The sequence below is a fragment of the Rhinolophus ferrumequinum genome, chromosome 21 (genome assembly GCF_004115265.2).
Source record: "Rhinolophus ferrumequinum isolate MPI-CBG mRhiFer1 chromosome 21, mRhiFer1_v1.p, whole genome shotgun sequence".
In the NCBI taxonomy this organism is placed as follows: Eukaryota; Metazoa; Chordata; class Mammalia; order Chiroptera; family Rhinolophidae; genus Rhinolophus; species Rhinolophus ferrumequinum.
The window spans coordinates 54350446-54374489 of NC_046304.1; the positions used below are offsets into that span (position 1 = coordinate 54350446).

At 58.4% G+C, this 24044-nt stretch overlaps 1 protein-coding gene across 3 annotated transcripts in view; it reads left to right on the forward strand.

Annotated features, from left to right (window-relative positions):
• Positions 1 to 9529: 9529 nt before the first annotated feature.
• Positions 9530 to 24044, forward strand: part of BAHCC1 (BAH domain and coiled-coil containing 1) — a 58421-nt gene continuing 43906 nt past the window's right edge. For all 3 annotated transcript variants that reach the window (XR_004421328.1, XM_033090517.1, XM_033090519.1), the window contains exon 1: positions 9530 to 9738. Coding sequence is in view for 2 of the 3 variants with exons in the window: in XM_033090517.1 (XP_032946408.1) it covers positions 9564 to 9738 (175 nt within the window). In the remaining variant the exon portion in view is untranslated. The remainder of the gene's footprint in view (positions 9739 to 24044) is intronic.

Below are 24044 nucleotides of genomic sequence, written 5' to 3' on the forward strand. Positions count from 1 at the left end.
TATACTTTCCCTGTGAACACACTGCGTTATATTTAGCCTCAAATTACTGTTCCGTGTTTAACAAGCACCTTCCCTGAGCCGTGGGGGCTGGGCAGCCTCCTGACCTGGTTGGAAGAATCAGCAACAACAGAACTAAAGCCCCCTGGGGGGGGGGCGGGAAAGCTGTTCCTCTGACTTCAAAGTCTTTTCTCCCCTCCTGCTCTTGTTGCCTTTTAAAACTTACAGCCACATCCCCAAGTCTGTCTTGGAGCCTGTCTGTGGCCTGCTCAGAGAGCAGCTGGGCTACCATATGCAGGTCCCTTCCTCAGGCCTGAGCTGGGACCTTCCGGGGAGAGATTCAGCCCGATGCACAGGGCCTGGGTGATGCTGGAGGGAGGCCTCCCAGGAGGGGTGTGACCAGAGGACCCTCCCCGCCTGGCCAGGCTCCTGACAACCCTTCTTTCTCTGTTGGCTGCCTCCCCCACCCTGGGCCTCACAGGGGCTCCCTCCCCTGCCACCTGGCCCTCTGGGCCCAGGAGACCCAGCTAGATAATGAAGGGGATGTGACTGGAGGCTTTGTTTTCAGGGGGGCAGTCCCCTTCCCTTTGAGGAGGGTTCTGGGAGATCTTCACCTCCCTCTCCCCTTCAAAATAGACCTACCCCAACAAAGCTTAAGTTCCCCAAAGACAGGAGACCTGGTACAGAGAAAGCCACCTCCCAGGCTAGGCACAAATTCTAGGCAGTACCTTGTTGTGGGCTGGGTCTGGCGCACTTAGACCATCCCCCTCCAACACCCTTGCCCCCTCCAGTACACTAACCAAAGGCTCTGATGAAAAGAACCACTCCCACGTGATGGCAGAAGACCTCCTTCACGGGGATGGGTGGGGGCCTAGTCCTGTTTCCTGGAGGCAGGAGTGTTGCTGAGGTCCAAGCCCCTCCAGCCAGGGCACTTCTGGGAACGTTTGGTGTTTTTTTATAGGAAGGATGCAAACTCCCAACCCCTGCACTGTCCTTGGAAACCCGAGTGGGCTGTGGGCAGCCAATATTCCTAATGGAAGTGGGGTAAGTAACACTGCCCTCCTTCTGAGGGGGGGTACTGTAAACCACTTCTGCCCCCCACTCAGGCCCCAGGCCACCTCTCTTCACCCTCCTGCACACACTGTACCCGCAGCTGCAGGGCTCCCTCCAGACAGCCTCTGGACCTGGCCCCCTGCACCTCTGGTGGAAAGAATTAAGTCAATTTTTGTCAAGAAATTGTTTCTAATTTGTCTTTTGCCTAATGGTCCAAGGAACAATGGAGAGGCACCGAGGCCTGGGCGCAGCTCTGCTGCTTTCTGGCCCAAGCATGCATTCATTTGGAGCAGTGACTAATTCGTGATTTTATGTAACTCGCCTGACACCCCCACCCCGTGTTAAAAAATTATTTCACGATTTCAGACAGAGTGGGATCTGGGTCTTTCAGGAGTCAGGAGACCTAGATATGCTGCCATGCTCAGGGCCCAGTGTGTGGGTGAGGGCTGGGGGACTGCAGGGGTGGGGAGAGGTTCTGGGACCTAAGGGCCCCTAGGCTATGTGCACAACAGCAGGCCCTCTAGCCTGCTGGTGCATACCGTGAAACACACACTGTGCGTGATGTGGAAGTGTGTGCGTGTGTGTGATGTGAGTTTCTGCGTGTAATGCATGTGTGATGTGTGAGCACTTGTGAGGCTGCACAAGTGTTCTGTGTGTGCATGAGTGCACTGTGTGTGTCCAGGTGTCAGGGCACAGCTGGCTGCATGGGGCCTCCGTTTACCTTCTCCCCAGACAGAGGGCAAGGCCAGAATGGAGTATGTGAGGCTGTGGAAGGCCTGTGCCCCTGCTGAGGGCGGACTGGAGTTCTTGGTGGCCCCTGGCTGTGCTCCAGGCTGGGGCAGGGCCTGTGGGCAGGCCTGACTGAGCCCCTCATTTGTGAAACTGCAGGTGATTGCAGAGACCTGGTCGGCTAGCTCAGCTCTGACCCGTTACTGTCCCCTCTCTTGTCTCCTCTGTCTCTCCCTTCCCAGCTGAAGGCGAGTCTGCAGAACCCCACACCATGTTTCTCAAAAATTAAAAACATTTGTTAGCTCTGGACAGCAGGGAGAGTAAAAAAGGAAACGGGGAGGTTTCCTCAGAGCTGATAGCGCGCCCAACCAAACATGCCCCGGCCCGCCAGAGCCTGGGTCGCGTCTTCCGAGGGGAACACGGGAGCTTATTTTGGTACTGCGGGAGCTGCTGCGCGGCCCTGCGCCCGCGCTGGGCAGGTGCCAGCTCCAGCCGCATCCAGCAGGCCCGGCTGCAGCTATTGCTGTAACAACTGTTTTGAAACAGGATTGGGGGGAAAAAAAAAAGGCCACTAGATTTGTTTTAAGCGACACTGGGGGGAGAAGGAGGAGCGAGGCGGGCAGGGAGCTGCTGTGGCCCAGGCACACCCAAGGCCGTCAGGCCCACCCCACGAGGGCAGCTTCTCTCGGGATGCGAGACAGGAGAAGCAAGGGACAGCTCTCAGGGGTTCTGAACGCCAGTGGTCACCCCCTAAATTAGGAATCTGGCGGTGACGAGCTGCAAGGATCAGAGCCAGCCTGCAGAGAGGAGCGAGGCCCCAGACCCAGGACCCCGTGCCGTCCTCTGCTGTCCCATCTCCCGCGTCTGGGGTGGGGCCCACTAACCAGGCTTCAGGGCCCTCAATTTTCCACCCGCAGGGGCTGGGGTCCGGGTTTGGGAGCCTGGCGTAGGGGGTTGGGGGGATCTTACCAGCTGGCACTACTCCCCCACCCCACACACACTCTAGAAGAGGGTGGGGGCTGGATAAGATAGAGGCCCCGCCCCTCCCCCACTAGGGGGTCCGAGGCTGGAACCCGGTGCCGGCTCAAGCAAGGGCCAGCGGGGCCGCCGCGGAGCGGGCTCCGGTTGCTCGGAGCAATTCCAGGGACACCGCTGTTCGCTGAGATGTCCCATCTCTTGGATGGAGAATTTTTCTTATACCTTCTTTCTTCTATTTATAAAAATTTCAAAGGGAACTTTAAACTTAGTCTTAAGTTAGAAAAAAAAAAGGTTCCTGGGCCGAAAACAAGATCACCGGAGAAAGTCAGTAATGGAGAACTCCGCTTTCAAAAGAGAGTAGGAAATGTATAGTCAGCGAGAAGCGCCCTGCCGAGAGCCAGGGCTCCGGAAACTGCAGGAAGGTGGCCGCGCCCCGGGGCGCGCGGACCAGACAGCTTCAGCGCGCCAGGCCACCGGAGCCGGGGAAGCAGCGTAAGCCCGCGCGCTCCGGGACATCGCGGCGAGCGGCTCCCGGCCTATGCTCCGGCCACTCCCGCCACTCACCCCTCCGCGGGCGCAATTTCTCTGGAGCGGCCTGGGGCTCCGGCTGGCTTTCCACGGTGTGCGTGGGAAGCGGACGGGTTTCGCACGTAGACGCGAGGTCGGGACCCGGACGAACCCCCTCCGTCCAACGCTCACACGCCGGAGCCGCCGCTGCGATTTCACTCTCGGGAAGCCAGGGCAGGAGCCCGATGGTCCGCGCCAGACACCCCCGCGCCGGCTCCCCCACTCCCGGGCCCGCACCCAGGACCTAATTCAATTGCCCCCGGCCTAATGAATAGCCGCGCGCTAATCGGATCTCCGGGCGTTTTATGGATTTATGTGTGCCGCCTCTCCTTCCGCGGCCGCCGCGCGCCTGGCCCGGGGTAGCTTTGGAAGGCGCCAGTCTCGGGACTGGCTAGGGGCTCGGGACGCCGCGGGGGGGGGGGCAGAGTGGTCCACACCGCAGGATTGGGGCGTCGCTGGAGCCGGGACTCGGGCCCGCGCGCTCTGTCCTGAGCCCTGGCCTGAGCCCGCGGAGCCCAGGCGCTTACCTGCCAGCACTGGGCTCTCCGGAGCTGCCCCGCTGGCCGCGCTGCCCGAAGCAGGCGCCCAATCCCGGAGCCCCCACCCGTGGCCCAAGCCCCCAACCCAGGTCAGAGATGCCCGCGGGCGAAGGCAGGCCGGGGCCGTGCGCCCGCTTCCCCCTTTCTCTCCGGATTCCTTTGATCCGCGGGCTCTCCGCCGCACCTCGGCTCCGGGGCTGCCGGGGTCGGCCCGCGGGGGTCCTGGAAACGGTCCCCAGCTTATCTCCTTTCATCAAGCGGCCTTGGGCCGCCTTGAAACCGCGGAGCCAGTAATTGCTTTTTTCAGGAGGCCCTGTGCGGACTGGACAACAGCCAATCAGCGCCTTGTTTACACTCGGTGATTGACAGCCTGCTGGTTGAGTGCCAACCAATCCCGGCGGTCCCGCGGGAGCGGGCGGGGGAGCGCGGAAAGGAAGAAGACAACAGAAGGCCTCGGGCTTAACCCCTTCGTGTCCCTACCAGAACGAATTGGAGAATTTCTAACGCTTATGCCTGCGTTGGTTGGCATCTAGTTTAAATATCCTTTTTTTTGTCCCTCATAGGGGAAGGCAGAGGTTCACGTGGAGAAAGAGGAGCAAAAATAATGTATCTATCGCCATTCAGACGTCACCTTGACTCCTGAGAATAAATAGCATTTTGTTGGGAAACCAAATTCTAAAAGAAATATTTATTTGGAGAATATTTTTAAAAATGGCTTGCATATGATTACGATGAAGATAATTATTCGGTGGGTCTTTTTAATTTGGGCGAGAATTTAGCGGATTTGCAGAAGAGCGGCATGGAGAAATACTATGCACGATTTTCCTATTGTCATGTGAATATATTTTAAAAATCTAGTTGCAGGTGAAAAAAGGGCAATCTTTGTCTTGGCCATAAATCCCCGATTTTCATTTTGATCGGTGCTCTGTTGCAAATAGTAGCCGAGGGAGAAAAACTGAGGGTCTTAAGATAGATGGCCAAAGACGCAGGACCGTCTCCCTGGGGTCTGATCCCGGGGCAGGCGAAGAATGGACCAGGCAGGCGACTCTAGAGCCCGTGTTCCCCAGACCGCGGGCGTGTGAGAATTTCTGAGCTCGATCCGAACAGGTGGAGGCCTCAGAGTGGTGGAAGGGCCCGGCAACCCAAGGAGGACTCTGTGCTTGGAGCTTGGGCCTACCTGTGCCCTGGTTCAGCCACCTGCCACAGAACCCAGGTATAAAAAAAAGCATCTGCTTTAACGGGTGTTGCTGTTTCTTCTCCTGGCCTCTGTATACCAGAAGCCAAACGTTAGACCTGCTGGAAAAAAAAAAAAAAGCCTCCCCCTCCGTGCGGACACGCGCTCCTACTCGCTCCCTCCCTACGCCACTACATTCCCATTCAGCAGCAACGATCTGCGCAGAGAAGCTGCGCAGTCGCGGGGCTTGAATTAGGCGCCATCGGGTTCGGTAGTAGCCCTGCTGCTCCCTGATTGGCAGCTCCCTGGCCCAGCGCCAGCCTATTGGGAGGCCTGTTTACGCCGAATGAGTGGCACGAGCTCCCGGCCGCGGAGGGCCCAACGACCAATCAGCGCGCCCGCTGCTTGGGGCTGAGTGGCACGAGCTTATTAGTATGCAGGGCCCGTGGCTCGCCGCGCCGGGCTGCAGGTTTGAGAGCCGCTCTGGATGGGCTCGCTAGAGTCGTTGTTGTGGAAGCGGTGCATTTACAGTGCAACAGTCAGCACATTGAAATACCAATAGGAATACAAAACAAAGTCACATTTACTGGTTTAATTGTATTGCATTCAATTGTATCCAGGAAACAGCCTCCAGTAAGTAACTGAAATTGCTTTCATTTTTTGTTTTTGTATTTTTATTTTATTTTTATTTTCGCTTTGGGGATTTACATTTTTTTAAGCAAGAGAAAATCAGGGTTGTGATGTTAGGAAGTATATATCTTCCCTTTTAAAAATCCGTTATAATGTCGAGGTGTTTTTTTTTTTTTTAAGATGGACTATATATAACAGCGATTTTTTTTCGTCTGAAAAATCTTATCGATCGGTTTAAAATTCCCCCCGTAATGCGTCCTTGCTTTGCTCTGAGCGCTTGTTGTTTCTATCGACACCCAGCATTAAAAATAAATAATCGCGACAGGACAGGGAGCGTCAGGCTGCGTCCGGTGCGAGCCGCGCAGGCGGCCGCGGGATGACAATCGGCGAGGTCTTGGACGCCACCAACGCGCGCTGGTTCCGGTGGCACCATGAACGAACCCCGATTGTTTGTCCCCCCTTACCCTGCTCCCCTCCCTGGAGCTGTCGGGGTGGCCCCGCCCGGTCGCTCTGCGGCGCAGGGAAACGGCCCCGGCCGCTGACCAGAGAGGTTTCCGGCGCCGACTGGGTGCGGGGCGAGAGGCCCGGGAGGGACGGGTAATGGCGATTTTTTTCGGGTTTCGCTTTCCAGATCCGAATTGATTTCCGAATTATTTTTCTGAGGGTGTGTGTGTGTGGGGGGGGTGCGGACGGAGGAGGGGGCCGAGCGAGGCCAGCGCAGCGGGGCGTTTCCACCGAGGGCTTTCGGGACAGCGCACGGGGCTCGGGCCACGGCCCGCAAGGCGGGGTCTGCCGGCGGGTGTGCCCCGGGGCGCGGGGGCCCGACGGCGTCCCCGGCCCTCGGTCCTCTCTCTGGAAGTAGTGGTGGTGGGGGGGCGGGCGTTTCGCAGGGAGCGGGTTCTTCCGCCGCGCGCTAGCAGCCCGCCTACGGTATGCGCCTGGCCCTAGCCCAGCCTGCAGGCCCCACGGCGTCTGCGCGCGCGTAGATGGTGCCGCGAGAGGCGGACGCGAAGGGATCCTCGTCCACGGCGGGCGGCCGAAGCGAAGCGGGTTTTGAGGTGTATAAGTTAAAACCAAAGCAAACGTGAGGGTTCCCACATCCTGGAGTACGCGAGCCACCCGAAGAAGGGACGGGCGGCTCCAGGGACCGCGTCCCACCACCCCGGGGAGGAGCCAGGTTCCGAGGTTCGGTTCTTTCCAAAATGCCCTTGTCAGCGATTCTCCGGCGGCGCAGGCCTCCGGCCCGCCGCCGCCTGCGCTCCATTTTCTCTCTTAGACCTGCCCGATCCGGGACTGCGGCTCAGTCCTCTGCTGCGGCCTCTCCTGGAGCTTGGGGTGGGGGGTGGGGCTCCGAGCCTGAGACCTGCGGGTGGCGACTCCTGGACTCGGCGGCCACCCGTCCCTGCCCCGCTCCCTGCCCCGCTCCCTGCCCGGGTCGGGTTCCTCAGGCCTCGGGAGCGGCGTGCTGGCGGACCGCGAGGCGTAGCGCAGCCTCTCCCCGGGAGCGAAGAACACAAAGAAAAGCTCACTCCAACCAGTAAGAATCACAGCGGCACAGAGGGGCGACAGTAATCCACCCCGTTTGCGTAAAACTCTAGCGGATTGGCGAAGAAGAACGAGTGGAGCCCGCTATCCGCCCGCAGGAGGTGGAAGATTAAAGTCGCTGCCGGCAGCCGAGCCCGCGTCCCGAGAATCCGAGCAGCTGCGCTTTCTGGACAGTTTTTAAATTTCTTATTGGAAACAAGAAACCTCACAAAACAAAAACGTGGCGCACACGACCCCCGTGCACGCAGTCCCCGGCCCTCGGCGCCTTTGAAACCGCAAGTTCCCCATCTCCCTCCCCTTCTTTTTTTCCTTTGTCCCGCCCCGCGCCCCCAGGCTCCCGCCTAGCTGCTGCCCCGGCGGCCTGGCGTGCACTGTGCAGGCCCGGACGCCAGCGAGCCGAGTTATTTGTTAGACCCGGGGAGAGAGCTGGCGATCCCTAGAGAGGAGGGAGCCCCAAATCCCTTTGTATGAAGTTGAAAGACAAAGAGAAGTCTTTGTGTGGGGCCCGTTTATTTACAATGCAAAAGCCCTCCGAATAAATATTAAAAAAGCTTATCAGCAGAGCAAATATGTATTCTCAATACATTATATTTTCGGTTATAGGTTAAATCAAACACAAAATAGTCTGCAAATAAGACGTTGTAAAACCCGTAGTATTAAATACAGCAATTTAAAATGGTATTCACGAAATGGAAAACATCTTAATCGCTTTGTTGTCACGGTGGGACGGCAAAAAAAAAATCAAGGTTTTCTGTAAAGTTAACAATGAAGACTATTAGTCCTTTCCATCTGCCTTTTGTTGGAGGTGATATCAAATATTAAAACAATGTAGATTTAGGAAAATGAAGAGAAATATGCAAAATGAAAGAGGTCCACGCGGGCGTACAGTCGTGTAGTTTGCTCCGCTCTCAGCGTCTGAAATTGTCCCCAGTTCAGCTTTGAAGTGGACTCTCCGCGTTGGAGGGAGTGGAAGAGAAGGGAGGTGGGGTCATTTTTATGAGGCCCTGCGGGGAGGTGGAGGTGAACAACAGAAGCCCGGGGTCTGTTGGGACCTGAGCGGGGGCGAAGGTTGCACTGGACCCAACCGACTCTTCGAGGGTCGAGGCGGGCTCCACAGACCAGGAGTCTCCCGGCTGCTGGGCCGCGCGGAGACTGACCCCGGCTTGGTGACCCGGGGCAGGAGCTGAAGGGAGAAGCCCCGTTGCGGATTTGGGGCGTTGAGAGAGAACAATTTCTGACTCTCAAAGCACTCTCCCCTCCCTCGGATCTGCAGGAGATGATCCTGGGCGAATTTGATTGGGGGCGGGGTGATTGTTCCAACCTGGCCAGGAAGCTCCAGGCTCCGGGACAGCAGGCCAGGCTCTGCAGCGTGGTGGCCCAGGTGACACTGGCAGCCGATGCAGACGCCAGGGGCTCCGGGGAGCTGGACTGGGGTCCTGGCTTAGTGCTGCGGGCTGGGGGCCTGGTCCCATTGAGGGTGGGGGGGCGGTGAGTTCAAAAGAATGGACCGAAAGACGCATGGGGGGATGGGAGAGGGAAGAAAAGGAAGGTTATAAAAAGAACTCTTGAGTTACAATCAATAAAATTACTCGGTTAATTAGCATGGTTATTCGGTTAAGCGGAATGCAGTAAAAGCTGGACCTCGCATTGGGGAGGGGAGAGGAAAAAAGCGAGCGTGGACCCCAGGCCTTTTCCTCTGAGACACCTTTGGGCAGTGGGGGAGGGGGGAGGGTGTGCGTGTGAGTGAGTGTGTGAGAGTGTGTGTGTATGTGCACGCGCACGCGCGCGCACGAGCGCGCGCGATGGCTTCGCAGATTTGGGTTTTTATCACCCCGCGGAGCCAGCAGCCTTTCGCCGCTGCGCCCTCGCCACAGGGACCCGCGGGGACTGGAAAGAGAAGCTGCGAGTGGTGCACTGGGTTCCCCCAGACTCCTCCGGCCCGAGCGTGGCCAGGACGGTGCGTGTGCGCGGTACCCAGTGGCCCGGCGCGCGCGCCTGCAGCGGGGAGACGCGCTGAGCGCTCCGATCTGGCCACCGGGGGTGGGGGGTGGGGGACGGCGGACGGGCGGGGCAGGGACCCTCGGGCAAACCGAGCCCACGAGTCACCGAGTTTCCTCTGCTTGCTTCCGCAGACTATGGACCTGCACGGCGGCCGCCGGCTTGGCGCGCGGCCGCCCGCCGAGGATCCCAGTCCGCCGGTGTGCTGACCGGACCCGCGGCCGCAGCCGGTGACCTAGACGCCGCTGTCTCCGCGCCGCCCGCGCGCCGCCCGTGCCCCAAGCCGCCCCTGGGCCCCGGCCGCGCTGCTCCGGAGAGGCGGCGGCGGGCCGGGGCCGGGGCCGGGGCCCGGCATGGATGGCCGCGACTTTGCGCCGCCGCCACATCTGCTGTCGGAGCGCGGGAGCCTGGGCCACCGCAGCGCCGCAGCCGCTCGCCTGGCACCGGCTGGGCACGCCGCACAGCCCCCGGCGCACTTCCAGCCCGGAAAGTACTTCCCGTCGCCGCTGCCCATGGCTTCACACACAGGTCAGTGCCGGCTGGGGCGGGCGCGGGAGATGGGGCCCTGCACCAGGTGGGGACAGTCGGGGTTCGAATGCGCGCCCGTGCCTCCTCTCCGAGCGTTTGCAGAGAAGCCTTCGATTTCATTTTCCTGCTCCGGCACCGCTGGCAGCCTGGGCGCGAAGCGGCTCCCCACTCCGGCTCACAGCCGGATCATCGCGGTTTAGAGTGGCCTTCCCCGGGGTCCCCAGGGTCTCGGAGGGGCAGCCCAGAGCTGGCTAAAAGTGAAGCCTTTACCCCCAGCCACCTCCCCTACCCCTTCCTGCAGAAGAACCAAATTCCGCGGAAACCTCATTTTATTTCTGTGTGGACATCCTTAAGACATTCTGGGGCTGGGACAACGAGGCACTTTCTGCGTGAACAAAACGGCTGTTGTGACTGGGGGTGGGGCGCGTGGGGCTCGCCGAGGCCTCACAGATGAGGGCGGTGTGCGCGCGGTGAGCGTTAATAGGGGCTGCTGGTGTCAGACGAGCAAATCCTGTTTCTATATAAAGCCTTCAAGTGTCAGGGCGAGAATGGGTTTGCAGGGGATGGTTTTGCTTTAACAAGTGCTTCTGGTATCCTGCGAAAGCCGGACACTGCGTGGCTAGAACGTGGCCCAGGGGGAGCGCAGCGTTCGCGGCTCAGCTGGGGGCGGCGCGGGCTGCCGCGGAATTTCGGTGCAGGCGAGTGAAGAACGAATTTGCTCCAAGAGGAAAGAGCTGGCCGCCCCTGGCTTCTGTCCTTCTGATACCCTCCCCAACGGGTCGGTCCTTGGCAGAGCCTACCCGGGCCTCCAGAGCAGCCCCTCTCTGGGGTGGCTTTTATACTATGGTGGAGCTAGATCAGAGGAGAAGCAGGGCCAGGCGCAGGGTGGCTAAGGGGCAGCTATCTCGCAGAGACCCTGGAGGTCACTGGCCAGCCCCACTCACTTTGCAGGAAACCTATGGGGACCTGATGGTCACCCTGAAAGGTTTGCTTGCCTTTGTTTACAGTTTGTTCTAAACATCAGAAATGTTTGCCTCTTTTTTGTTGTTGTTGATTTGGCAGTAACAGTTATTATTGCTAGCTTGATGAACTGTGAATACTAATAAAATTATATCTGCTTTAATGGGATTACAATTAGTGTGTGGATTAAAACGGATGGCAGAGTTGGGCTAGAAGGGAAAATGTCAGAAGGGAGGGCAGTCAGAAAGAGAAACGTAAATTTCTTAAAGAGAAAAAAACACACGAAATTGCTTAATTACTAGTGGGCTTTTAGCATTTACAACGCGAGCAGATTCAGAAAGTTAGCCACAGCAGGGAGTGGATGGGCCATTGCAGGGCTCTCCTGGAATCATCTGGGGCCACCTTCCCGTTCCCTGTCCCAGGGTGAGCCATTTGCAGGGCTGTCCTTTTCTCTCTCTCTTGCTCTTCCTTCTTTCTCTCCCTTTCTTTTTTCTCCTCTCTAGATTTATAACTCAAAAAAGTACTTACCTGGGCCAATGGTGATTTAAAAATACCTGTCCCTCCTGCCCCTGGATGGACCTGCTGCCCACTTAGCTCAACCCACACTGGGGGCTCATGGGGGCCGCAGGACAGTGCCACAGCTTCCGTATCAGCCCCTTCTCCTGTTGGAGGCCGGTGGCCCTTGAGGGTGGGAAGGCTGAGCCTGCCGGTGGGGGTGGGGGATTGGCTGCCCCCTACACCGAGGCCCTGCCCTCCAGCTTGGAAGGCCCTGGACACCGAGACTTTCCCTGTCCTGCACAGGCAAACTGGGGCCCTCACCCTTGGGCAGCAAGGCCAGGCCTGATTCCCATCCCTATTCACCAGCCCCCACAGCCTGGCCTGGTCCGGGTCAGCTGCCATTTCCCCTTTCACCGCTGTTTCCACATTTAGGCACCACCAAGTCAGGCGGGAACGTGTTGAGTGGCCCGAACCATTGTCTTGCTCATTCCAAGTTTGACCACGTGGTTCTTGGAGCGCAGGCCAAGGAAGGTTTGGAGAAACTGGGTGGGTGCTGGTCTGTGTCCTTGATCCAGACCCTTCCGCCTTCCCTACATGCAGGGTGCTTTAGAGGGCGCTGCAGGTCCCCAGGGCACCCCCAGAGCGGGCCTGGAAGACCACATGCCCCCTGCTTCTGGAAGCGGTTTTCCATCCCCAGCGCACCCGAGAGACCCATTGTGCTTGGAGCCGGTCAACCCATTTGTGACAGGAAGGCTGGCCGAGCAGGCGTCCATCTAGAAACATCTGCCACTGAAAGAGCCTATCGAAATTGCTGAAAGCCAGTTTTTAAAATTTAGTTACATCAATTTTTAAGGAAGGAATTACACCGCCAATCACTTTCTTTTGGTCTGTATATATGGTCTAGTTTAGAAACAAAAAAAGTGTAATTAAATTAAAATTTGTTTATTCATCTCATGTGTGGATTTGCAGATGGCTAGTTTGGGGGACTCTTCCCATTTCTAAGGATGGCCTTGGGTCTGCAGGCCAGGCTGCAGCAGCTGCCAGCCCCTGCCCCTCCCTCCACGGGCTCCTCCCGGCAAGGAAGATTGCTCTGAGCTCCTTCCCATTGGCCCGCCTCTAGCAAAGAGTGCGACCCAAGCATGGGAGACGAATCCCTGGCTTTCAGGACTGCTCGTCCCTGGCACGGCCACCCGGGCTGGGCCAGGGGTTTCCCTCCCTGCCTGCCGCCTGTGCTGCTCTCCCTCATCCCCACCCAGTGCTTTCAAAATGTCAGCTGGAGGGACCCTGATGGGACGTTGGGCTGCAGGGCTTCTTCTGTTGTTTCTCTAAAAATGAAAGTGCCCACAGCTTTGTCATCGGGCTGTAGGGTTCTATGGTAAAGTTCTGTTCCAGTAACCTTGTCACCAAAAGGTGCAAATAAAATGTTTGGAGTCATTATTTTTAGTGCAGTGTTAGATTTTGTCTCTAATACAGATGGTCCGGAGGCAAAGCTGTGAAATCTAGGGGGAAAAAAGGAAAATCAACAACGTACCAGCCCAAGGTTTTTCATCAGCACTACTGCCTAGAGCGATTGGGGATCACGCCTCTCCTGGAGCGTGTTTAATAAGGAGGCAGCCTGGCTGGGGGGAGCCCCGCCCCTCTTCTGGTGGTCAGCTCCTTTCCTCTATCCTTCTCTGTCTGTCCCCTGAGGGGCGAGCCTTCGAGAATCACTGGGTCTCCGCCGGAGGAAGGCACCAAGAAGGTGAGGTGCCGATTTTAGTCTGGGTTTCAGCAATCTGGCTGTGGGTTGGGTTCTCCTCTTGGTCCCTTCTCCTGTCTCCCTTGGGAGGTAAATGGCTTTGCCTGGAAGCCAGGTGCCTGGGCCTGGGGGTGTTGGGAGTCAATGACAGCAGGTCACCTGTGGAGGGAGAACTGCAGACTTCCTGCTTGAAGTGCTTCTGATCCCCAATCTCAGAAAGAAAAAAAAAAAAAAGAAAAATGCAGTGGAGGAAAAAAGATAATTTCCTAGTGTGAAAAGACCCCATCAAAGGTTCCCCCTCCCGCCCATGTATTTTTTTGTAAAGAAAAAAATACATTTTCGTAAATACCTCATTAACTCAATGACACGATGGAGTGTTTCTGCAACAGTTACCAACATTAAGTAGGTGTGAGAAGAGTTCCTTTCCGCAGCCTCTACCCATCCTGCTCTGCAAGTGACGGAACCAGACATCAAAGCCCCTGCCAGCTGCCCCAGCCCAGGAATCCAGCTCCTGGCTGTTGGACCCGCCAGGCTGCGGCCAACTTGCCGGCCCCACCAAAGCCATTTTGGGAATGTAGGTTTTTTTTCTCAGCGGGGCTTGTGCTGCCCTCATGTCTGATTATTCCTTTAAGGGTATTCCTATAGGAATATCCAGTTCACGTGAGTAAGAGTCAAATTAGTGAGCAAGGCAGGGAGCACCCCTCCCTGGAAACACTGCACCCCCACATGCTCTCCCCGGTGATTCTCAGAAATCTCCCAACTCTGCTGCGAGACTGGGTTCAACAGCCCGCACAGACAGGACAGAGCGCATAGGAGGCTGTTAGCATAACATGGATGAGGCTAAAAATACCCCTCAGAAACACACATAAAAAAGCCAAATCCAACAACAGAACGAGCTAAAAATATTCCAGGCTTTGGCAAAGAGCACAGAGTTAAATAAATTATACAAGAGCCATTCATGGGAGCAAGTTGACTTTCTCTCTTACGGGAACTTGGTTCAAGCTAATAAAAATAATAATTTACTAGCCACTGAGCTTTGCATGAGTTTAAATTTAATTGGTGGGGCTTCTGGCGTTTGTCACTTCTTGGTGATTAGTGGGCTTGCCCTGGCCTGGGGCGGGGTGGGAAGGCAGTGCCTGAGCTGAGGGTCCCTAGAAGCAGGGGCAGTGCCCCCCAGCACCAGGGCCTGGGTGCTAGGGCAGGATGCCTAGGAGGCAGAGGAGGGAGGCTGCCGTGGGGAGCGTAGGAAGGCAGGGCGCGGCTATTTTAATTTGATAAATGATCATACACCTTTAAGAGTGTGTTTTAACAATCAAGATACACTCCAGCAAGTTGATAGGGTGTTCGCTGTCAACTTACATATGTCATCAGAGCAGGCTGTGAGCATAAATAACGTGCGGGAGCACAATGCACTGCAGCCTCTCCTGGAGCCCGCAGGTCGCTCGCCTGTCCCCCGGTGGGCGCTTCTCTCCCCTGGTGTCTGGGGGCAGTGGCCAGAGAAGGACAGGAGTGAGGGGTACTTTGGCTGGGGTATTTCCATTCTGGGGAGTTCCCAGGTCTCCCCACCAAAATAAGAGCACCATACGGCTTGCTCAGAAAAACCACTGCGGGTATGATGTGAGCTGGAATGGCAGCATTGGCTGGTGTGTTTTCAGACAGCAGATGTCTAAGTTTAGCTGTTTCCCAGGAATGTTGAACTTCCACCCTAGGATTAGGGTCAGGGTAACCCCCTTGGTTGCTCCTGCACGAAACACCCCGGGAAATCCTGGCAGGCCCTCCTAACTCCCAAAGGACTACACTTCCCAGGATGCCCCTGGTCTAGCTGCAGGGTCTGAGCCTGGGACCGGCCCTGAGCTGGGAATTCCCAAGCACAAATGGAGGTCAGCCAGCACCACTGGGAATGAGTGCTTTCCGGGAAGGCGGAAGGGGCCTTGGTGGCCACCCCCAGCGCCCCTTTGCCCTTCCTCCTGGAAGAGGGTTGGGAGGCTGGCCCTCCTGGCTTCCTTCCTACCATAAATATCTGAATATAGGCCCCAACAGATGGGAGGAGCTGCCCCTCCGCCCTCCCCTGCCCCCCAGCAGTTGCCTTGATTGGAGTGGCCAGAGTCCCTGAGGAATTCCCAGCAGACCTCCTGATGTCAGCCCGTTGCACAGAGCCTTCTCAGAGGGGCCTGGTCATCCCCATGAGGGGCGCGCATGAAGGAAGGGGACATGGGGACTCTGGGTGGCATGGGGGCTGCTCTCTGCCTAGAGAGTCCCAAGAGAAAATCCTGAACAACCTTTGGGGCGCCCCCAGCCTCACGCCCTCAGACAGCAGTAGATCCCTTTCTTGTTGATACCCTATTGACCAGCAGCCATCCTGACCTACTTCTGGCTGTTTCCTAAAAGAAACCACCCCTCCCAGGACAGAGGCGCTGCCCGAGGCTGGGCTCCCCATCACGTGTCCAGAGAAGGGTCTCATGCCGCCGCTCCCCGCAGCTTTCCCTGAGCTGCCCTTGAAGACGGCTGTCCTGGAAGGCCTTCGTTTGGCAGTGGGTCACATTACTTTAGCCACATGTTGTGACTTCAGGGCTTCTGGATGCAAAGCACGTGCCCTGTGTGTTTGGCAAATGGGTGTCTTGCTCTGCCTGGCTCCCACCTCCTCGCCCGCCAGGGACTGGCTCCTGGGGTTGCCTGGTCTCCATTGACCTCTGGGGTTGCTTGTCCCACCAAAGATGCAGCATTACAAGCAAACAAAATACCCCGCAGCCTGGGCTGCGCAGTGGAAGGTCCGGGCCTCGGAAGCCCGCGGGCTTGGGGCCGCCTCAGCTCTGCCCGCTGACGGTTTTATGGGATAATATACCGTTTAGATCACGCAGGCCTATTTGTCAGTGGGCCGCCCTGTTTGTTGTAATATATAATATTACTACCTCCCGTGGCCCTGTGAGCAGCTGCCGCCGAGGCCGGGGACGGGGACGGGGACGGATGGGGACTGGGCCTGGGCTCAGAGGTGCTGGCGGTGCTGGGGGACCGCCGGCTTGCCTGTGAGGTTGTGCTGGGGTCGTGAAGCCGAGGGTCTGGCAGGGAGGCGTCCAGCGCCCAGGCCAGGAGCCAGCCAGGCGGCATCTGTGGCCGCTGCAGCTGTCCACACGATTAGGTTCCAGATTGGATCAGCCAGGAAGCGGGTTTTTTTGTTTTGTTTGCATCCTGACCCTGGGTGGGGGAGGAGGAGGGAATAAACAGGTGGGTTGGGTTCCCTGCCCCCTCTTCCCTCCCCCAGGCCCCCCCAACAAAGAGTCCAGTGTCTTCAGATGCAAAGACTTTTGAGGCTGGGTGGGGGGACCACTGTGTGGCTGCAGCTGAAAGGAAAGGTGAGGCGGCCCCTTCCCTCCTGGGTGGAGGAACTTGGTTTTCCACTGGGAATTTCCAGAAATGGGGGGAAGGGTGCGGGAGCTTAGAGGGGTAGAAGGAGGCCCGTAGAGGCCTCTGAGCAGCAGGCTTGGTCCCCAAATGGCAGTCTCGGGGCACCCCCTTCAAGAAAGAGCGAGTCGTTTGCTCTGTGAAATAAGAAGGAAACCACCCTTCAGGGGCTGTCCTTCCTGGGACTTGCACAGGCCGCTCCAGGGGAAGGCATCACGGCCCCCACCACAGAGCCAGGCCGGGCAGCTGGGAGCACAGCTGGACAAGGGTGAGAAGAACGCAGGTTGGGGACAGGCAGAGCCCAGGTGGGGACAGTGTTGGGGTGGGGAAGGGGCTGCGCCCCTGGGCAGATGTCCACCCTGCGTCTCACCCAGCACCATGTGGCAGGTTCCCTCTTCGACACGGATAGGCACTGCCGCCTGGTCCAGCTCATGGCCCTTTCGTGGGCAGAGGCAGAGGCCCACCCTGCAGACCACACCGTCCCCACCAGCCAGCCAGTACATTAACTGGGAGAGCTCATACATGCCCACAATGCACAGACACACGTCACACCCTGCTCGCCGGTGCGCGCTCTCTCTCTTTCTCTCTCTCTCTCTTTCTCTCTCTCTCTCTCTCTCTCTCACACACACACACACACACACACACACACACACACACGCTCACTCATGCTCACTCACAACTGACCTTCAAGGAATCAAGTTGCGGTGGCCCCTGGGGGAGCCAGCCTGCCAGCCCTCCGATCTGGTCTGTCTCCACTTCCCGCCACCTGCTCCATCCCTCAGCTTCCGGCTACCTCCTGGGGTTGAAGGTCAGGTGCCCCCAGTGACCCCTGTGGCACACAGGTGGGGGGCGTCTGCTGGGCTTGGCACTGGTGAGCTGCCCACCCTTGCTCCAACTCCTCCCTTCCCAACGTCGGGCCCCTTTCTCTGGCTCCCAGGAACTTGGGCTGCCTTTTCTCGGCACTGCTGCAGGCTCGTGCCTCCTGCCCGGTGTGGAATTCCTCCAGCAGAGCCTATGCTCAGGAGGTGCCGGTCACTTTCCCACCCCACCCCTACCTGCAGGTCAGCCCCCAACCCCCGCCCCCCAGCCCTTAGCTCAATTCCCACCCACCATCGTTTCATTCCACTGACCCAGAAGCTTCCCAAATACTTCTGCTCCTCTTCCCAGCCCCTCCGGGAGCCACCCACCGGCTCTGGCTCTCCCCGTGGGCAGCTTCCACAGCTGCCAGTGCCCAAGCCCCAGCTAAGCCCCAGCCCAGGTTCCCATCCCCATTTGGTCCCCAAGGGTCCTGGTCTCACATCCTTTCAGTGCAGCCGTGGTGGAGAGCGACAGCTGCACCAGCACACACACCCCCGCCCCCCTGCCCTGCTCACACTCGACCTCTCCCTCCTTCCCTCGAGGGCCTTCCTGGGCCCCCAGCCCCGCTGTGTCCCGCGTGCTCTGTGACCTCTCCTCCCGAGCACCCTGGGCGGTCTGTCCCACCAGGCCTCAGCAGCGCCCGTCAGCCGCCCTGACCAGCGCTTGTGGGCCTGGTACGCTTCCCGACACTGGGCCACCTTCCCCAGGGTCCTGGGTCTGGCCTGTCTGTGTCCTTGCTCCCTTCGTACCCCCCAGAGCTGGGCTGGCTGTCGCTGGCCTCCCCAGCACCCGTCCATGCTGGGGCCACAGGGGGGAGTGTGCCCATCCATGCTTGGGTGGTACACATGTCCCTGTGGACATGAAGGTAGGTGACGGGCTCTGGGAAAACTTAAGTTAGGCAGAGAAGGGCAGGAGACACATCAGGGTCTGATGGCCCTGGTCTCTTTGATAAGACTGCAGGTGCCCTGCCCTCATACCTGATCAAGACATGCGGCCATTTGGACATGGATGCTGGCAGCGCCCTCCACGTGTCCCCAGCCGTCATGGCCACTTCCCAGGGGCCAGATCAGCATCTCCTCACCTTCCAGAAGCATCTTATGTCACCTGCGGAGGCTCCTAGGCTGCGTGCACTCCATTTTTAAAAGGTGTCAGAGCTAAACAGATAGGCAAAGTGAGCGTCCCCTCCCTGTGAGTGCCACACCGGCAGTGGGGCATGGGAGGCAGGAAGAGGTCCACTGGGTGCCAGGTGGGGCCACTTCCTCTGTCTCTTGCCTGGCCTGGTGGCTCTCTGACCGTCCTCACGAGGTTTGGTGTGTGGTGGGGCAACTGTGATTGGGGCGGCAGCGTGCAGCTCCATCTGGATTGTAGGGCTCTGGCGGTGAGAAGGGGTGGTGGGGGAGAGTGCCCCCTCCCCTCCGTGCTGGCTGTGTGGGTGGCTGCATGGCAGTGGAGGCAAAGGCTGGGGGGAGGCAGCCAACGAGAGGAAAATGAGGGCACAGGAGAGGCTGGAGCGGGGAGAAGACATGGCTGGGGGGTCCTGCCCCTTGCCCTCTGTGGCCTCTCCATCTCGGGGCAGGCAGGTGAGCCAGCAAGAGGACTCCGGCAGACTTAGCCCCTGCTCTGCCCCTTAGGAGCTCTGGGACTGGGCAGGCCGCGCCCCGCTCTGTGTCTTGGCCTCCCTGCTCTCTAGTGGGCCTTGCTATAAGGGTGAGTGGGACCCCGGTGCAGTCTTGGAGGTGGTGCCCTCCCCCTGGAGGTGCCACCAGTCTTCCTGTCCTGGGAGCCCCAAGAGCTGGCTGACAGTACACAGCTGTACATACCCCTGCCCAGGATGTGCCCAGAGACCTGGTGAGGAGAGAGCTGGGCCTCACGAGGTGCTGCTTCCCTGAGGACAGGCAGAGAGGCACGTGGGGGACCTGCGTGGGCCCCCCCTCATGGATCACAGTCCCTTGGCCCCTTCTCTGTGCTGAATGTCTTGAGTCCTGTGGTCTTGAGGACTTAGCCTGACCACAGAGTTCAGAAGCGAGCACGGGTCCAGCTGCACCCCGGCCCTCTCTCTCACCCTTTGCCTGTGTGGGCCTTCGCTTCAGGGGGCCATAGGTGTGGAGTGGGGGCTTCCAGGGGTGTCTGGGGCTTCTCACCTGTTTGATGTCATGGGGATGGGTGTGGGGACCAGCCCTGCTCTGAGACTCGGGGGGTACATGGGGCCGAGTTATGCTGGTTTCTGGGCATCCCAGGGAGCCTCAGCATCAGAGGGAGGTTACCGGGGGCTCCAGCAGGTAACTTGGGGCTGGAGGTGCCCGCTGCTCTCTGCCTGGGGTGGGAAGCTCCTGGGTCCCCCTTGGGCTCCTCACACTGGGGACCCTGCTGCTGCATCCTAGGGGGTGGGGTGGGGTACTACGTGTACAAATACTGAAATGTGCCAGCCAGGTGCCCATTCCTTCGGAAGGAATGTTTTTGTGAGCGAGCGTCCCTTTCATCTTTAATCTATCTGTGTGAGTGTGAAGACACTGGTGATCACTGGGGGCCAAGCTCTGAGCTGTGAGTGTACCTGGGGTTCCGTCTCTCCCTGCCCATCTGTGGGGGTCACCCCTCCTGGTCCTCAGTGCCCCAGCCCTTTCCCTGCAGGGCCTGAGCAGAACCCTCCAGCCAGCCTCCTCCTTGCTCCCGCTTTTCTGCACCTCCAAACCCTGACCCCAGACAAGCACCAGTGTCCAGACTTGTAGTCAGTTCTGGCTGATAAGAGTGAGGCTCAGTGAGGATGGATGGGCTGGGGACACCCCCAGGGAGGAGGTTGGGGGGCGGTCAGTGACTTGTGGATGGGGCGGGGCTGTCCTCTGTCCTCTGAGGCTCGGTCCTGACTGAGCACAGGCGCCAGGGGACCTACTTGGGGGTCAGCGCTGTCCTTCCCACCCTCCCTCCCTCCTTCCCTCCATCTCCTCCCCCATCCCCAGGTGCCTGTCTGTTGACCTGACCCACACAGATCTTCTGGGAGGCACAGGTGGGCTGCTGGCCGCCCCGCAGGGTGCAGGATGGTCCCAGGCAGTGGTGGGTTGGAGCTGTGTGTCCTCCACAGGCGTCTCCTACTTCAGGTCCTTCCCGCCCCCCCAGGGTAAGCCCTCAGCACCGTCCCCAGAGTTCAGCGTGGTCTCTGGGCCGTCACACTCCTCTGCCTTGCAGACCCTCCACTCCCTTTCCCACAAGCCGCCTTGCCCCCTCTGCCCCTGCCTCCCCAGACCCTGTCACTGCCTTCTCCAAGCACAGCTCTCAGGTCCCTGCATCTGCAGCTCGGTGGCCTTCGGCCTTCGTGTGTGTGCTCAGGAGGGCACTTTGCACTCAGGGTGGCACAGGCCCCGGTGCCTCCTCCACGTCACGCCCCATGGGCCCTTGCAAGCGGTGGCGCCAGAATCCAGGTGTGGAGTGGAAGTGAGGACGGCAAGGCTGGGGCTCCCTCCCACCTCCTGGCCTGAGCGGCACCTCACAGGAGGTTGATGGCAGACCCCTTTGTCCCTGGCCTGTATACATGGCCCTCCTCGCCCTGTACAGGGTGGAGGGGAAGGAGCCGGACTCCGAGGTCCCCTAGGACATGCAGGGTCTGCCCAGTGGAGCAGCTGTCCTGGCCGGTCGGCCTGCAGTGTGCCATGGCCACTCCAGACAGCAGATCACTAGTGGGCAGGTTGCCTGAAGCCAGTCCCATTTCTGAGACTTTTTGCATCCCTTTGGGCCTCCTAAAAATAAGCTTTTAATTTATTTTAAATTAATATTAAATTTAAACCTAAATTGTAATGCATCTTTAGGCTGACTCTTAAAGAGCCCTTAATGTGTGTAGATATAGACAAAATCGAGAAAAATTGGAAGGGAGCACACGAGGCCACTCGCACCCTTCATAACCCATTGCAGATTGGCTGATAAATACCTAGTAGAAATACAAAATTATTAATTCGGAAGGGCCCTTGGGTGGGCAATGGGTAAAGAACCCTTAGAATGCCAACCAAAAGGGAGGGGCCTGGCGCAGGGACCCGCAGGGACCTCCAGGCTGCTTGTCCCTGCAGTTGGCAAGGGCTGAAGTGAGCCTGGGCCTGGCTTAAAGGGGAAGCTGGCTTGGGCGTGGGGGTTGGGGATGCATCTGTGTGTCTGTGTCTCGTCTCGGGGCACAGGAGGCTGCCGCGTGGCCGGGGTGGGTGGGGGCACTTCACACACACATCTGGATTTCTTTTTTTTTAAATTCAAGTTTATTGGGGTGACAATTGTTAGTAAAGTTACATAGATTTCAGGTGTACAATTCTGTATCACATCATCTATAAATCACATTGTGTGTTCACCACCCAGAGTCAGTTCTCCTTCCATCACCATATATTTGATCCCCTTTGCCCTCTTCTAGAGTCCCTTGTCCCCCTTATTCTCCGGTAACCCCTAAACTATTAGGAGTTTTTGTTTCTTCATTTGTTTGTCTTGCTCTTTTGTTGTTTTTGGTTTATATGCCACATATCAGTGAAATCATACGGTTCTCAACTTTTTCTGTCTGACTTGTTTCGCTTAGCGTTATAATCTCAGGATCCATCCAAGTTGTCGCAAATGGTCCTATTTCATCTTTTCTTATGGCCGAGTAGTATTTCACACACCTGGGTTTCTGACTCGTCTGCAGAAGCACGTCTGCTCCCTGAGTTGCTGGCTCCCCTCCTGGGCCTCGCTTTACCTGCCTGGACGTTCCTTGTCTGCACGGGGCCGCACCGTAAATGCTGAGCCCACCCATCCTCTAACTGGGCTCATTGCTTCTCTGTGTATTATTGTAGCTGCTGCTGCAACAGATGATCCCAAATTTAGCTTCAAACAACAGCCATTTATCTCTCAATTTCTGTGGGTCAGGAATCTGGGTCAAGGTGTCAGTGGGGGCTGCGGGCATCTCAGGGCTTGGCTGCCGGGGACCCCCTTCCAAGCTCACCCATGCGGCCTCAGGCCTTTGCTGGCTGGAGACAAAGGCACTTTCCTCGGCAGCCTCTCCACAGGGCAGCCAGCAAGAGTGCAGCCACAGTCTTTTTATAACCCAGTCTTGGAAGGGACGCCCTCTCACTTTTGCTGTTTTCTATTCATAGAATCAGTCTGGGTGGGGACTCTCAATAGGAGGGGATTACGTAAAGGCATGAATACTGGCGTCGTTGGGGGGCCTGGGCACCCGCTGACCCCACTTGGGCAGAGTTCATCTGGACCCTCCTGACTGTAACTGCCCCCATAGGCCACCCCCCCCCCCCAGGTCCCCTCTGCAGCCTGGGCCCTCCCTGTCCTCTCGCTGCTGGCTGGCTGGAGGCCTCTGGGGAGTTTCCCTCTCCTTCCCCACACCCTCACCTCCTTGCATGTGGCCTGGCCAAGCCATTGGAAAACTTTCTCCCTCTCAGCCTCTGTCCCCTGGTGTCCAGCTAGGTCCCCCTCCTCTCTCCAGAATCCCGTCATCACTTCCTCATTGGCAGCACTGCTGTGGCCCGTCCCCTCTGGAAGCCTGACCCCTGCTCAGTGGAGGCCCCCCAGGCAAATGTGGACCTGCTCCCCGCTGGCCAGACAGTGCTGTCCAGGGTGACGCAGTGTCATCTTACCACCTGTGAGATGTCTGCTCTGAGAGGTGCCACCAATAGGCCCGGGAGTTGGCCCCCAAACAGCCACGAGGCCAGTGTGAACCACAGATCTGAGGCCGTTGTTGGAGGCAGGGGTGCCGGGGCGGCTCGTGGCATCCTTGGGCTCCAGGGGGCCGGGGTGAGCATGGGTGACCCTGCACAGTGCGGACACTCAGTAACTGTTTGTCTAATGAGTGAACCCGGTTAGAGTTTCAGTCTCTGGACAGAGCGCGGGGCTCAGGCTGTGGCTTGGGTGTCAGGGATGTTTGTACCGTCTGGTCTGGGCCGTGCTTCCTCCCGTGGTTCCCATGCCAGCTGCCTGTCCCAGTGAGGTCAGCAGCAGCCCTTGGCTTACCTGGGCACTCCCCAGGACCTTCTGGGGCCCCTGCAAGTCCAGGGCAGCCCCTGGGCATCCCTGCCAGGATCTAGATCCCACTGGGCAGTGGGGAGCTGGCCTTGGGCCTGGCAACTGGACCAGGTGGCTGGAGGGCCATGGCACATCTTGCGGTCTCTAAATCCCCAAGGCTGTGTATGGGGTGGTGCCACCTGGGCTGCCCTCACAGAGCACCCCTCTGGCAGCAGAGTCTTTTCCGCACACAACACCTGCTCAGAGCCCAGTGTGTGACTCTGGGCGAGGGCTCGGCCTCAGGCCCAGGGCTGAGTCCCCGCCACCCCCTGCCTCTGGGGCAGGTGGGGTCCAGGTGGCAGAGGCTCAGCAAAGCCACTTGCTTGCCCTGTAGTCACATTAGGAACACTGAGATAGAAGTTCAGGACTGGCTCTGCCCAGGTGCCTCCTTGCTCGGCCCCGTACATTCCTGCCTCAGATTTTGGTGGCGGCACAGGCCTGGGCACTGGGTCTTCTCTTTGTTACAAACTCCTGCTGGGCCGCCCAGAGCCCCCCGGATTCCCTGGACTGGCCGTCCCTCTGTCCCCACTCTGGAGGCTGCCCCTCCTGCTGCCCCAGGACTGTTTCTCTGTTCTGGGGGCCCTGGAACTGCTCACCCCGCGAAGTACCGTAGTTTTCCCTCAGAGAACTGAGGTTTTCTTTCTACTTATGCGCACCGTCTTTAGGTATTAACATACTTTGTGTGTCTATACTTCGGAGGGAATAGGGTGGTGTAGCCAGGGATGGGGTACAGAGGGGTGGCCTGTTGGAAATTTGAGAATGTGGCTCCCTGGAGGTCTCTGCCCGGGCCCTGGTTCCCACGCTATCCCCCCGTGGCTGGGGGTGAGCGAGCTGGGAGTGC